Below are 14,559 nucleotides of genomic sequence, written 5' to 3'. Positions count from 1 at the left end.
TTTTATGTGCTCAAAGAAAACCAAAAAAATTGACTTTATTCAACAAGTTTTTCTGGAACATGTCTGTTCCACTGCTTTCTATGCAGGGTCAGAAAGCTCTCGGATTTTATCAAAAATATCTTAATTTGTGTTATAAAGGTTTTGCAGGTTTGGCACGAGAAGAGGGTGAGTAAGTAATGACAGAATTTAAATTTGGGGGGTTTTATCTCTTTATGTTAAATTATAATTACAACTTTGTATCTAATTGGTCTTTTGTCAGTTTCCTGCTGATACAACAGTGTGTAAACTGGTAAAGGAAAGACCAGCTGAACTATAGTAAGATTCACTTTTTTTGTAGCAGCCAGATAATATTACATTTTAAATAATTTACATTTACTTAATTTGAAATAAAAAAAAGTGAAGTGATCAATTAACCCACTTTGTTAAAACTAGAAGCTCAGGTTTGGTACATTATTTGGTGACAGGCTGGACCAGAAAAACAAACCCATTAGCATTTTTATTCAAATTAATTTCTGTGCAGCTTGACATGATCAAGCAAACATTTCCATTTAGGCATCAATTTATCATGTCCAAATAGCTTTTTAAATACCCTGTGGGTCCTTAAACTCAGTCCAGTTTCAAATCAGCTGTTACAGAAAGGAACGAGAGGCATGCAGCTGTTTCCTCGTGCCGCTCTTCAGCTGTAATGACGCTGTAATGACACTGTGATTTTACAAAACATTGCAAAGTCTGAGACCGTTCCAGGAAAGACATGAACAAACATGTAAAAAAACTGTTCAAGATTACCATTTGACATTTGAAATCAGCAATTTATCTTTGAAGGCTTCAATAACAACAAGAAAAATCAGTTTGCGTTGACGTTGCAGTAAGCATTAAACATTTCCAAAACCTTTGTGCCTTGCAGCATTTCACAAAGACCAAAATGAAAGGAAAGGTACACACGATATGTGACTTAAAAGTCATCTGGCTTAAGTCAGTCTTCACTCCATGATCTGTGAACAAAAAAGTATGTTTGTTATGACTCGCTTTTATCATTTCAGTTTATTCACACCTAAAGGGTGAGTTCACCCAAGAATGAACACTCTGGCATTTTTATTTTCATTGTTCCAAACCTGTATGACATTTTCCGTGGAATAAAAAAAAGAGCATATTTTGAAATGTCTTCGTGTTCTCTCTCTCTCTCTTTTTCCTCAAAATAATGAAAATGGGTCAATAGGGTCCAGTGTTGTTTTGGACCCCTATAAAAATTCATTGTATGGATGAAAAAAAAGTAAATGACGACAGAAATCTCATTTTTGGGTGATCGATCTGTTTAAGTATGAGTGTGTGTTACCTTGACGACGTGAGTCTCTCGGGTGCGCACACGCAGCTTGTTGACCTGAGTTTCGGCTATATCTGCCCTCTCCTCGGCTTCATCCAGCTCATGCTGGATCTTCTTGAACCGACACATATTGCAGTTGGCCTGCTCCTCCTGCCATACAAAAGTTAAATACAGATCTCTGAAATCTTTGTGCCTTTAAAGTGGACAGTGCCATATTGTTTAACAGGTCACATGATGTATTTTTTTCAAACACCATTTTGGCCCAATGAATGAATTCACAAAGTTGACAGCGTAAATGAACAAGAGGTACGTACTGCATCCTCGGCTTGTCTCTTAAAGCTCTTTACTTTTGCCTGTAGTTTGTCAATCAGGTCTTGCATCCTCAGGAGAGTTTTCCTGTCCTCCTCTGTCTACAGACAGAACAGTCTTTTAAACGCACTGAAGCTGACACATACAGTTTTTCATGCTGTTTCACGTGTGTCCTGCGGGTAAATACCTGGTAAGTGAGCTCTTTAATCCTCCTCTCATATTTTCGTAGTCCTTTTTGAAATTCTCCGCTCTTCTTCTGCTCGCACTCCAGCTCTCCCTCTAGCTCTCGCACCTGAGGATGGAAATGTTCCCACAGATGCAGGTTAATCCGTAAAGAGTGTTATATACATGTCTTGACCAAAGCTGAAATAGACGTTTTTCTTCTTACCCGAATTTCCAGTTTCTGAATCTGTTTCTTTCCCCCCTTCAGCGCAGTCTGCTCGGCCTCATCCAGACGTATCTGCAGGTCTTTGATGGTCTGCTCCATGTTCCTCTTCATCCTCTCCAGGTGGCTGCTGGTGTCCTGTTCCTTCTTCAGTTCCTCTGCCATCATGGCTGCCTAATGAGGGATAAATTCAGTTAAATGCTATACTATCAAACGGCAAAAATTCTTCTGGAACCAACGCAGATGAAAAAGTGTGCAGGCACTAATGCACACTATTGTTGTTCCAGTAGGATCTCACATCAGTTATGGCCTTCTTCGCCTTCTCTTCAGCATTACGACACTCCTGCAGAGCATCATCCACCTCGCCAGACAGTGAGGACAGATCACTCTCTAACTTCTTCTTGTGGTTCAACACTACCGTGTTCTGTAGAGGTCAGTGGATTGACAGGTGAGATTGTGATGTTTAATTATTGCTAAGTTGTTTCATTAATGATTAATGATAGTCACCACTGATTAGCTACTACTAAATACGTTTTTGTATTGTGGAAAGCGCTATACAAATAAACGTGAATGAAACTGATTGAGGCTTGCCTGAGCGTGCAGCAGGTTCACTCTCTCAGTGGACTCCAGAAGCTCGTGCTCAGCGACTCTACGCATGCGGTCTGTTTGCTCCACCACTCCACGCAGCTCCTCCAACTCTGCTGTTAGCAGGGTGTTTCTTCTTTCTGTGAGCGTCATCTGCTCCTTCAGGTCCTCACACTGATGTATAGACTCATCTAACTCTAACTGCAGGTCCTGAGAAGACAAACCAATTGCACTCGATAAAAGAGCACTAACATGCTAAATTTAATTTTTGATTATTTTTGAAATGATTATTTCTATAACGATTTCATTGTGAGTGGTACAAATCAATTGGCATGAATTGATATTAAAATACTGGTAGATACACATAAGCTGGTAATTGTTTTCATATTAAGTGTATGTTTAAAATGTAAAATTCAATGAAATGAGCATGGACAATTAAATATTCAATATCAATGGATAATGATCATTTAAAAAAATCACTATATTATGCATCCCTAAAGATTATCTCCAGTGTCAGTTTAAGATTGAGTTCTTCCATTTAGCCGATTATCTTTTTAACCTGCATATTGATGCAACCAGTCCTTCTGTCTCACCTTGATTTGAAGCTGTAGGTTGCGCACCATTTTCTGAGACTCCACAGCTTGTCTGTTTGCATGGTTCAGATGGATCTCCATCTCATTCATGTCTCCCTCCATCTTTTTCTTGACCCTGACTGCTTCATTACGTGCCCTGATCTCTGCATCCAGTGTGGTCTGCATGGTGTCCTGAGTCCGCTGATGGTTTCGACTGCATTGATAAATAGTTTCATGTGACTTAATTATATGCTGGAATTTTAATAGTATGTTTCATGTCTTTTTCCCTTACCGGAGATTGTCAATCTCTTCATCTTTCTCTGCAAGTTTCTTTTCAACTTCAGTTCTAGTCTGGCTGAGCTCCAGCTGGATGCGTATGGTCTTGCTTTCTTCATGCTCCAGTGTGCCCTAAATCAGAATTAGAGGCACATTAGCTTTTTAGCAAAGTATATAATTATTAATGTCCACAGGTGAGCATTGACTGGTATTACAGCTCATATTCATCACCTCCGCCTCCTCGAGTGCTGCTTGGATGCCGCTCTTCTCATGGTCCAGAACCTTCTTCATCTGTTCAAGCTCATGGATGGTCTTGTTGCCATGACTAATCTGATCAGTCAAGTCAATAATTTCCTCTGCAAAACAAACATACTGGTTGGGCTCATTTTGAAAATCATTCTTGTCTAAAATCGAATCTTCCTTCCTTATTATAAATGTATTGTATTTCACAGATACGCCCTTCACTGGAGTATATGAACAGTCTTTGTACCCTGCAAGTTCTTGTTCTCCCTTTTGATTGTCTCCAGCTGGTCTAGGGCTTCTTCATAGGAGTTTTTGAGCTTGAAGAGCTCGGTGCTCAGACTACGGGACTCTTTCTGAGTGCTTTCCAGCTCAGCCTGTGTCTCCTCAAACTTCTGCCTCCATTCACACAGGACCTGGACATAGTAATAAGAATATGTGTTAGTAGAAAATAAATATGAACAATGCCTGGTTAAATCAGATATTTAAATACTTTCATCCTGACCTTATCAAAATTGCGCTGCTTTTTGTCCAATGCAACAGCCACAGCATTAGAGCGTTCCAAATCAACCATCAAGTCCTCGATCTCAGTCTGCAGACGGTGCTTGGTCTTCTCCAGCGAGGCACATTTGGCATTGGAGGCTTCCACTGCCTCCTCAGAACTTTGGAGCCTTGCAACCAGCTTCTTCCTTAAGCAAGATAAATCAGTTTTATGAAATAAAGCAGCAATTCTGTTTGTTCAGTGAACAAGACACAATGCTACACCGACTGAGAGCACAGAGATCTCTTACTTGGCATCCTCTAGTTCATCAGTCCTCTGAATGGCATCAGTCTCATACTTTGTCCTCCACTGTGCGATCTCGGCGTTGGCTTTAGACAGAGCACGCTGCAGCTCAGATTTGGCCTCCTGCTCCTCCTCAAACTGCTCTCTCAAAAGCTCACAATCATGCCTGGATGACTGTACCGCATGAGCTAAACTGTTCTTTGCCTGGTACATAAACACAAACCCAGTATGATTTGAAATATGATGCACTTGAGATGAATATACTGAATATATAAACACTATTGTTTAAAAGTTTGGGGTCAGCAAGATTTGTAATAATCCTTAAATCTCTTATGCTCACTAAAGCTGCATTTATTTGATCAAAGATATTGTAATACAGTAATATTTTAAAATAATATTACAATTTAAAATATATTTTAAGAATTTATTATAATTATTCCTTAATTGGTAAAACAGAATTGTCTGCATCCATAATTTGAGTAATGATGCTTGAGAAATCAGTCTTTAGTGTCACTTTTAATCAGTTTAATCTGTCCTTTCAGAATCAAAGTATTCATTTCTTACCCTCCATCTTGCAGATCCCAAACATTTCAACAGTAGTGTACAAAAATACATCAACTTCTAAAGGCTTTTTCCCCAATACTTTTTTGTGTGCCATAATATTGTTATGCTTCCTGTCTTTCTTCAGCAAACATTAAATAATTTTGGTTAGAAAAGTGCACAAGTGCATCCAATGTAGTAAAATTCTGGCTCACTTTGCATTCCTCTTCTAGCTGTTTCTTCAGCTCTTCCATGCTCTGGCTGAGAGCACTCTTTGTCCGCTGCAGTTGCATAACCAAAACCTCTCTCTCTTCCAGTCTGCGACTGACCTCAGCTGTTAACATAAGACCAAAAAGAGAACGCAAAGCCTTTAGCAAGTGCCATTGGATTTTTTTCTTACATTATTTGAACTCTGTTTTGCCACTTGTATCTAAGACAAATGTACATCTTAATTTCTATTGGAGACTTTATATATTTCTAGCTCCTGATCTTTATTCTCTTTGATAGTGCAGGACACTGACCACTCTCTGTCTGGGCCCGTGCCTTTTGAGAGGTGACATCCATCAGCTGTCTCTGGAGTTCCTCCACCTTGGTTTTAGACTCATTCAGCTGGTCTTCATACATCCTGCACATTTTCTCTGTGGTGGCCTGCAAACAACAGTCTTTCTGTTAACTCTCTCATTTGGCATATAACAACCGTTAATAAAGTATTTTTCAACCCAGTTCATGTTTACTCTATATGTTTTAAACATGAGGTTCATGGATGATAAGACAGTGGCATTATGAGTCTGTCTCAGAAACCATGTAAAGCACATTGAGATGTCTCACTTTGGCTCTGGAGAGATGTTCAAGGTTAGATGCCAGATCTTCAGACTCCATTCTGATTTCTGCCTTTTCCTTCTCCAGCTTCTGCTTGACCCTCTGTAGGTTGTCCAGTTGCTCCCCTAACTCAGCCACAGTGTCCGCATGCTTTCTCCTCAACATGGCCATAGTAGTTTCATGATGCAGTGAGGCTTCTTCCAGATCTCTCCGCATTTTTAAGAAGTCAGCCTCCCGTTTCTTGTTCATCTCGATCTGGGCAGCGGTAGCACCTCCTGCTTCCTCCAGACGTTCACTTAACTCCTCCAGTTCTCTTGATACATCAGCACGCTGCTTGTCCGACTTTAATCGAGCTGCTCTTTCAGCCTCAAGTTCCTCCTCAAGCTCTTCTATTCGTGTCTGTAAAGAGTTTACCATAATACTTTTATTGTAATAACTCATTACGCAAATGTGTGATTTTTGGTCATTAGCCAGATAATTACCTGTAATTCTTTAATTTTTTTCTGCAGTTGCATAACCAAGGCTTGCTCCTCTTCAATCTTTGCACCTATGTGAACCATTTCAAGGTCTTTCCTTCAGAAAAGACCATATACAGACTTCATTAGAGCTCATTTGATCATACAGCACAGCACAGTGCTTCCATTCGCAACATTAAGACTGCATAATGTCTGTAAAATCTCACTTCTTCAGTCTTTCCTCTAGCTGCTGTTTGTTGTTCTCTAAATCCATGGAGGACTCAATGGAAATCTTTAGATCTCCCTCTAGCTTCCGCTTCACTCGCTCCAGATCCATCCGCACTTTCTTCTCTTGCTCCAAAGATCCCTCTAACTGTTGCAGTTAGGAAATAATAATAAACATTGAGTTGTGTCTTCTCTAATAAGCATTTCATTTCCAATTGTAAATCTGCCCTGTGATAAGGGAGTTACAGATTGTTATGGACTCTTAAAGGGTTAGTTCACCCAAAAATGAAAATAAGCCTGTATTTTACTCACCCTCAAGCCATCCTAGGTGTATATGACTTTCTTCTTTCAGACGAATACGATCAAAGTTATATTAACAATTGTCCTGGCACTTCTAAGCTCTATCATTGCAGTGGGTGGGTGTTTCAGTTCAACAGTCCAAAACACATTAAATAAAGCGTGCACATCCATAATGAAAGGCGCCTCACATGGCTCTGGGGGGTGAATAAAGACCTCCTGTAGTGAATCCATGCATTTTTGTAAGAAAAATATCTATACTTACAATATACATATTTTTATCCATATCCACCTGAACAGGTTCAGCGTACGACAGTCAACAGAAGTGTGAGAAAAGTGTTTATTACGTTTGAAACATGGATATTTTTCTTACAAAAATGCATGGATTCACTACAGGAGGTCTTTATTCACCCCTCAGAGCCATGTGAGGCGCCTTTCATTATGGATGCGTATATTTATTATTGGACTGTTAAAGAGAAAAGCCCACCCACTGCAATAATAACGCTTGGAAAAGCCAGGACAATTTTTTATATAACTCTAGGATTGGATTTGTCTGAAAGCAGAAAGTCATATACACCTAGGATGGCTCGAGGGTGAGTAAAACACAGGCTAATTTTAAGTTTGTCTCGTAGGGTTTAACTGAGACCACTTCATACTCACATCATCCACCTGCTGCTCAAGTTTGATCTTGGCCTTGGACAGCATGTTCACTTTGTTCTCCTCATTCTGCAGGTCTTCCAGAGCCTGCTGATGAGCATCCTGCAGTGCTTTCTTCTCTTTTGTCAGCCTGAGGATGGTTTCATCCAGTACAGCCATTTCCTCCAACAAGTTTTTCACCTTAGATAAGTAAAAAGAAGGTTCTTGTTAAACAGTTCATCAAAGCATCAAATGCAGACAACATTTCACTATCCATGAACGTGTCAGTTACCTTGTTCTCAGTGGCATGTTTTTCCTTCTCTACCTTGGCCAAAGTAATCTCTAGGTCATCCAGGTCTTTCTTCAGTTCAATACACTCATCCTCAAGTTTGCGTTTCTTGGCCAAAATGGTGGCATTAACCTCCTCTTCGTCTTCAAGCCTCTCCATCAGCTCCTTAATTTTCCCCTCCATCTGGATCTTAGACTTGATTAGCAGGTTACAGCGGTCCTCAGCATCGGCCAGGTTATCCTGCTCCTGGGGTCAGAATGCATGATGCATCAAGATATGATCACGAAGCCATCATCATGTTAGAAACTATGTGATTCTGATTTGTAACTTGTTGCAGTGGTGTGAATCAACTCTGACACTTACCGCTTGAAGCTGTAGGGAGAGGTCATTTTTCTCTTGCACCAAAGAGACCTGTCTCTCCTCAAACTCCTTCCTCTTCACCTCAGACCTCTCGAGAGTCTCTTTTAGCTTCTGGAACTCCTCCTTCAGTGTAGCCAGCTCCTTCTCTGTAGCTGCGCTCCTCAGCAGGGGTTTGATCTTGAAGAACAGACACATCCACGGCCAATTCTTGACGGCATGAAAAGCACGGATGTTCCACTGAATGACCATTAGAGCTTCCCTGAGTGAAGATAATGAAATGGTGGATTAATTACATAATGTATATGACTGTTGGTTTCAAAACCAACCAAGAAACTCTTAAAAATATCTAGTGGTGGAACCACCTTATAATATAATTGCATTTTCCTTGCATCTAAGTGCATGGAGTATATATTAATCATTGTTTTCCAAAAAAGTTTAAAAAATATATTTTTAATAAAATATCATAATTCTTAATTAATTAACTTTAAACCTTGTTTTCTCTGTATATATTGATTGCTCCACAAACCTTTTTTCAGAAAGAATCTCCTCATTTTAAAATGAATTTTTATTATTCATTTTGTTTTCCAATCTGATATCAGGACAGTTGTAATGCTCTTATATTTCGACTTATCATCAAATATCAAAATTAATTTCATTTCTTCACATTTGCATCATAGAAGCAGTGTATTGAAGTCACAAAACAGTTTTAAATTAATAGATCTAGAACAAAATGCGAATCATGTCATTGACCCTGGTGCTGGTATTAACAGAGATCTAGGAAGTATCACAAAGAACATCAGATAAATACATTGTAAAGTTTCAACAAAAGATATTATTCTAAGCCTAATTGAGGAGTATCAAGATAAAGCCTTTTATACTTTCTCAAAACTCTTTCAAACTTTGTTCTTTTGTCCAAGAATAAAAGAAGCCCCATGCACCTCACACTCCCCGCCCTTGTTGTTCTAAATTAGCTCAGTATGTCTAGCACCAAATAGGGCCAGGCTGCCACACGCCATTGTTTCATGTTCTATATCAGTAATCCCACCGTGATACTGAACATGCCTAAAGAGTAAATCAATTCCACATTGCTGAAGCAGCGACACAATCAGGGACAGTCAAAGGTCAGGTAAAGCTGGCAAAACAGTAAAGCTGAACCCATTAATACCCTGTCACCTGGGATGGCATTTCAGCAATTTTCAGCCTGCTTCCAGACATATCCTTTCTGGACAAAAGAGTTAAAGTTATTTAAAAGTTATTTATAATAAAGACAGGAGGGGTGACTCTGGTAAGGAACCATGAACAACTGGTATGTGCACTGTTTGCGGGATACATGACCTACCTCCACACCTGCTTTTGTAAATGCCATTTGGGGTGGAGGGGGTTTAAGCGGCTTTTTCTGCAGCGACTGCTTACACACGTACAAAACATACAGACACACGCCAGACACACGGCACAACATAGGCTGCATGCACTTTGGACATTCCTGCCAAAGATTTGCAGGCTCACAGGCCTGTGCACACTCTCAGCAGTTTATTACAGTGCTTATAACGGGCTCAAGTAGGTGAGATCTGCAAACTGACACTTTCTTTAGTAAGTGAGTAAAAGAAACTATTTGCATTTAGACACTTTATAACTATTGTCATGATTTGGACATCCAAACGGCACATACTTCTCTTTCATCATCCTCCTGCGCTCCATCCGCATGAGTTTGCCCCTGCAGAAGGCCTGCAGCAAGGTGAGGATCTCAGACAGACGTTCGTCCCTCATGTCCTCCAGCTGGCCTAGAAGTCCCGCCTTAAAGAAAACCTGAAGGAGCACAGATTCACAGGTCAGTGTAGCCTAGGATGAGTTTCAGAGAACTGAAAATACTGAGTTGGAAAAAAGTGAGAGAGAACAAAATAATCAACCTTGCTGTGGCCAAACTTGTACTGCGTGTGGTCGATATCCAGAGACCCAAGCAACTTTTCTACAGCTTTCCTGCTGTCCACATATGTGTCCTCTGGGATGGCCAAAGGGTTCAGGATACGGTAACTGGTAAATCATGAAGGTTTAATCTCATCTTTATTCATCTTAATTATAGGGTTATGTGCCAATCAGAATTGACATTTAAATTCCTACTTTTTCATTAAGCTAGTAAACAAGATACAGAGCTGCAAGTTGAGTTTGAATAGTAGTAGAATCAAAGACTATAGATACAGTATATAAAGAAGGTTCACTCCTGTTACTTCTGAATGGGAGAAACTGCAATGCGCAATATGGTGGAATAGTTCCACCTTCTGAATAAAACAGCCAATGGCTGAGTGTTAAGTCATTGCTCTGATTCTCATAAAAACCAGAGACTCACATTTATGGTCTAGATGGGAAAATTATGCTTTTTAATGCTATTTGAGCGTAAGGAACAACATTAATGGGGTAGTTCATTGAAATTTAAATTGATTTGAAATAAGTAATCAAATTGTGAGTTCAGCAAGCAGCTTTTGAGATTTCAGGATTCCCCCATTCATTTAGATAGGACTTGGTCTTGGATGCCCAAAAATAGCTGCCTGGAGGTGTTGCAAATATGGCCGCCTAGTGAACAGATTTTCTTTGAAAGGGACTTGGGTAGCATCAAAGATAGATGGGTAAAATTCTATTCATGTCATACCAGCATTATCCAGTTCCATGTGTGCTGATGTAATTACAGTTTTGACCCATAAAGAAAAAACGAACCGCTGTTTGAAATCTGCATAGAGAATGCGGTTGGGAAATCCCTTCCTGCAAATGCGGATCCCTTCCAGGACTCCATTGCAGCGAAGCTGGTGCAGAACCAGAAATGGCTCCATCATCCCTATCAGATACACACACAAAAGACTGATGATGTGTATACGAACGGTTTATGGAGATCTTGTTGTACAACAAATGCGTTCATCCTCTGCACTGTGACTTTTTTTGTACCTGGGTTCTTTGTCTCATTGGGGATAATGCATCGTACAAAATGAGGCTGAGTGCTTCTCAAATTAGTCATCAACTTGTTCAAATTCTCCTAGAGTGATAGAGAAGGAAAGATCATTCAACATGCAGTCCATAATGCAACCTGAAACAGTTTACTGTTTCTACATCGGTGATGTTAACTACTCAGATCTTACCTGCATCTTTCAATCTGTAGCTGGTGAAAGCTGAGCCAGCACAGACTTAAAGTGATGTTCATGGGTCAGATTACCTAAACATCACTGCAAGTCTTAACTGGCTCACTCTCCCAAGACATTTCCAGTATCTATATAGTTTTAACATTTGCAGAAATTTAAAGAAGTGAAAAGTGGCTTTTCTGGTGCATTTATACATCATTTGACCCACCTTATGCAGCTGGGACACTGTTTGAAATGATGCCCCTTTCCTCCTCTTCTCTTTGCTCCCTGGCTTTACTTCTGTACTTGTAAGTATACATGTTAAACACCTCAGTACAATCACGTCCATTGGAATTAAGTCTTGAATATCGGTTGTAATAATATGCACCTGAATCTAAGCTGATGAAGTTCTCGAAGAGGGTTGCCATTAACTTGTTTGAGGTCCTTTGGAAGATTCCCACCACTGTTTCATTCAGAGGATCTCTGTTCTTGTCGAGCCATCCACTGATGTTATATGGCACCTGACAACATACATGTGCATGTGAATTAATATAAAATTTTAAGTGAATTATAGTGATCAAGGTTTGAGTTACCACCATTTTGTCAGTGACCAAGGCACTTAACCTCAGCATGGTCCACAGTATCCCTGTTACCTAAATGGTGCCATTCTATGGCGGCAATGCATACTGTAAATTGCTTAACAAATTCCACTGGCTCCAGTTATGTAGCTTATAAAGACTCTTAGCTTATGAGACTAAAGGCTGTTGTATGCAGTGGTAAAAATAGCCTTGAAATATGTGTGTAAATATGAAGTTATTTCCACTCACCACTCCGGCGTAGTGCACCAGTTCAAAGTGAGTCTCATATTTGCGTTTTTTGTCTGGCCTTGGTTTCAGGAAGTTGGGAGACTTGCCAAGGTGATTATCATAGAGTTTAGCTTTGAAGCTGCTCTCTGTGGCTTTAGGAAACATGCACTCCTCCTCCAGAATAGACAGTATACCCATTGGCTGCAAACAATGCAAGAGGGGTGTAACAGATAGAGTAGCTTGGTGTAATTATCTTACAAAGACATACACATTCTTTCACGGAATTATATATTAATCTGTCAACCTTCTCAATGAGATCAATGCAGGCCTGCAGGTCTAATCCGAAGTCTATGAAAGTCCACTCTATGCCTTCTGTCTTGTACTCCTCCTGCTCTAGGATGAACATGTGATGGTTGAAAAACTGTTGCAGTTTCTCATTGGTGAAGTTGATGCACATTTGCTCAAAGTTGTTGAACTGTTCAGGAAAAAAAGAAGAGAAAGACTTTAAGGTACAATGCGGGCTGAATAATATATAGGGTTATATAAGAGTCACTTTCTTTTAGCTATTCCTCTAATTTATACAGGAAACATTATGACTTGGTACATTGCATAAATTAATAACAGGGCCCAAACTATGTACTTCAGTTGCAATAATAACTTCTTGTTGATTCATTTAGTAAATGATTTTCATAGTGAGTTCATGAGTGTTTTAAATTACTCATATGAAGGTCTGACTCAAGTCATTTGTCTGTTAATTGGACTACGTTGTTTGCAATGCATATTTTTGCGTCACTAGCAAGAACCAGTTTATGAAAGTCATTTTTTTTTGTGAATCACTGAAAGGTGCTGCAGAAGACATTGTCATTTGGTAAAAATCTAGTTTTCTATCTTTAAGATCCACATGTGATGTGCAGAGAGTGGTAAGGAGTGATTGACAGCAGTTTGATTGACAGTAATCAGCTGACTTACTTCAAAGATTTCAAAGCCTGCTATGTCCAGCACTCCTATGAAGAACTGACGAGGAAGAGCCGTGTACAGGGTTTTATTGATTCTGCTCACCAGCCATTTAAACATGCGGTCATATGTGGCTTTGGCTAAAGCACCAACAGCATAGGTCACCTGTTATGACACAAAAGCCCAAATACTCTCACTGCAAGACGAAATTATACAGCAAGCGAAGCCAATTCTTCATTACTCGGACCAAACTGACCTGTTCAACTGTCTGTCCTCTGACAATGTACTCATTGCCCACTTTCACTCTGGGATGAAGCAGTCCCTTTATGAGGTCAGCTGAACTGATCCCCATGAGATAGGAGGCTTTGTCTGCACCTGGTTAAAAAAATACAGTGCTTAGCCAAATTAAGACACTAAACCAAAAACACTGACATTGCTTACGATTGCTCTTACTTTCAGTGCCATCTGCCTCTGCTTGCTCCTCTCTCTGCCGCACTTTGAACTTCATGTTACCAAAGTGCATGATAGCACCAACTATCTTGTAACAGCCATACTTCTCCTCAGGGGTGAACCCAAGGGTGTCCATTGCATGCTAGAGAGGAACGTAAGCAGGTTTCCTTGTAGGTGAGTGGTTATTCAGTGTTTAATGTGGAATAATTAGTATCTAAGAATCTCTTTACAAGCAGTACTTACATCAGTCGCGAGCAGCTCGTCTCCATCATCCAGGTGGTCCACAGTTGTAACTCCCTGCGAGCAGAAGTGGTAATCATAGGGATTTGATGACACCAGCAGCATGTCTGTGATGGAAGATGGAAGAAGTTTGGTTTTTAAGTCACACAGTGCACTGTGGAATGTAATATTGCAGGCATGCAGATTTCTATACTTGGTATAAACTTCAGCTTAAATAGTAGTCATGCTTTAGGGGATTCCTCTGAATACCTTGGAGTTCTGGTTTCCTGTGCGAGAGGATCTGGTAGTAGATGTGGTAGCTTCGCTCTCCGGCTTGCTGAAAAATCACTCTGGATTTTTCCAGAAGGTCTAAATGAAAGAGAATGTGAAACAGAACAGGGTTTGAAGGAAACATGGTATATTTCATCTATTAAAACAGGAATATTTTTTTATCTCAGCTTACAGATGTCAATGTCAGAAGATGCTAGTTTCCCTGTTGGACCAAAATGGATTCGTATGAATTTGCCCTGTGTTAAAGAGAGCAATGGAAGTGAGACGGAGAACAATACTGAAAGAAAATGAGATGCTGTGCTCCTCTTATGATGTTCACTCACAAAGCGGGATGAGTTGTCATTCCTCAGGGTTTTTGCATTGCCGAACGCTTCCATAGCTGGGTTTGCCTCAATGATCTGATCCTCTAATGTACCCTATTTATGTTGGAAACCGAAAAATTGTGAGTTTTGAGTAGGACAGAACAATCAAATGGAAATGAAAATGAAATATTATCCGTCATGATTGAGGGGAAAATAGATGAAGTCTGGGTTTTTTTCAAAAAGGCAAAGAATGAAAAAGGAGTTTAAAATGTTAAAAGCAAGAGACAAAAATGAGAGACATTGCGAAAAGGGAAAAGGGCAATGTAAAGAGTGGTATAAA

General features: G+C 39.9%; 1 protein-coding gene across 5 annotated transcripts in view; it reads right to left on the bottom strand.

Annotated features, from left to right (window-relative positions):
- Window positions 1-913: 913 nt before the first annotated feature.
- Window positions 914-14,559, bottom strand: part of LOC132118078 (myosin-7-like) — a 151,802-nt gene continuing 138,156 nt past the window's right edge. For all 5 annotated transcript variants that reach the window (XM_059527599.1, XM_059527598.1, XM_059527601.1 and 2 more), the window contains 36 exons: window positions 14,241-14,333; window positions 14,090-14,153; window positions 13,897-13,995; window positions 13,651-13,754; window positions 13,411-13,549; window positions 13,214-13,332; window positions 12,973-13,122; window positions 12,308-12,478; window positions 12,025-12,204; window positions 11,586-11,718; window positions 11,427-11,497; window positions 11,028-11,115; window positions 10,803-10,920; window positions 10,001-10,124; window positions 9,763-9,899; window positions 8,097-8,352; window positions 7,737-7,979; window positions 7,469-7,645; window positions 6,514-6,659; window positions 6,314-6,404; window positions 5,841-6,230; window positions 5,534-5,660; window positions 5,228-5,346; window positions 4,480-4,676; window positions 4,194-4,377; window positions 3,939-4,104; window positions 3,680-3,804; window positions 3,465-3,580; window positions 3,194-3,386; window positions 2,607-2,810; window positions 2,314-2,439; window positions 2,019-2,189; window positions 1,818-1,922; window positions 1,636-1,731; window positions 1,334-1,471; window positions 914-992 (listed from right to left, as the gene is read on the bottom strand). In XM_059527599.1, the coding sequence (XP_059383582.1) occupies window positions 981-992; window positions 1,334-1,471; window positions 1,636-1,731; window positions 1,818-1,922; window positions 2,019-2,189; window positions 2,314-2,439; window positions 2,607-2,810; window positions 3,194-3,386; window positions 3,465-3,580; window positions 3,680-3,804; window positions 3,939-4,104; window positions 4,194-4,377; window positions 4,480-4,676; window positions 5,228-5,346; window positions 5,534-5,660; window positions 5,841-6,230; window positions 6,314-6,404; window positions 6,514-6,659; window positions 7,469-7,645; window positions 7,737-7,979; window positions 8,097-8,352; window positions 9,763-9,899; window positions 10,001-10,124; window positions 10,803-10,920; window positions 11,028-11,115; window positions 11,427-11,497; window positions 11,586-11,718; window positions 12,025-12,204; window positions 12,308-12,478; window positions 12,973-13,122; window positions 13,214-13,332; window positions 13,411-13,549; window positions 13,651-13,754; window positions 13,897-13,995; window positions 14,090-14,153; window positions 14,241-14,333 (5,172 nt within the window). In that variant the 3' untranslated portion in view covers window positions 914-980. The remainder of the gene's footprint in view (window positions 993-1,333; window positions 1,472-1,635; window positions 1,732-1,817; window positions 1,923-2,018; window positions 2,190-2,313; window positions 2,440-2,606; window positions 2,811-3,193; window positions 3,387-3,464; window positions 3,581-3,679; window positions 3,805-3,938; window positions 4,105-4,193; window positions 4,378-4,479; window positions 4,677-5,227; window positions 5,347-5,533; window positions 5,661-5,840; window positions 6,231-6,313; window positions 6,405-6,513; window positions 6,660-7,468; window positions 7,646-7,736; window positions 7,980-8,096; window positions 8,353-9,762; window positions 9,900-10,000; window positions 10,125-10,802; window positions 10,921-11,027; window positions 11,116-11,426; window positions 11,498-11,585; window positions 11,719-12,024; window positions 12,205-12,307; window positions 12,479-12,972; window positions 13,123-13,213; window positions 13,333-13,410; window positions 13,550-13,650; window positions 13,755-13,896; window positions 13,996-14,089; window positions 14,154-14,240; window positions 14,334-14,559) is intronic.

Source organism: Carassius carassius, chromosome 37 (genome assembly GCF_963082965.1).
Source record: "Carassius carassius chromosome 37, fCarCar2.1, whole genome shotgun sequence".
Taxonomy (NCBI): Eukaryota; Metazoa; Chordata; class Actinopteri; order Cypriniformes; family Cyprinidae; genus Carassius; species Carassius carassius.
This window is presented reverse-complemented; position numbering and strand designations above follow the sequence as displayed.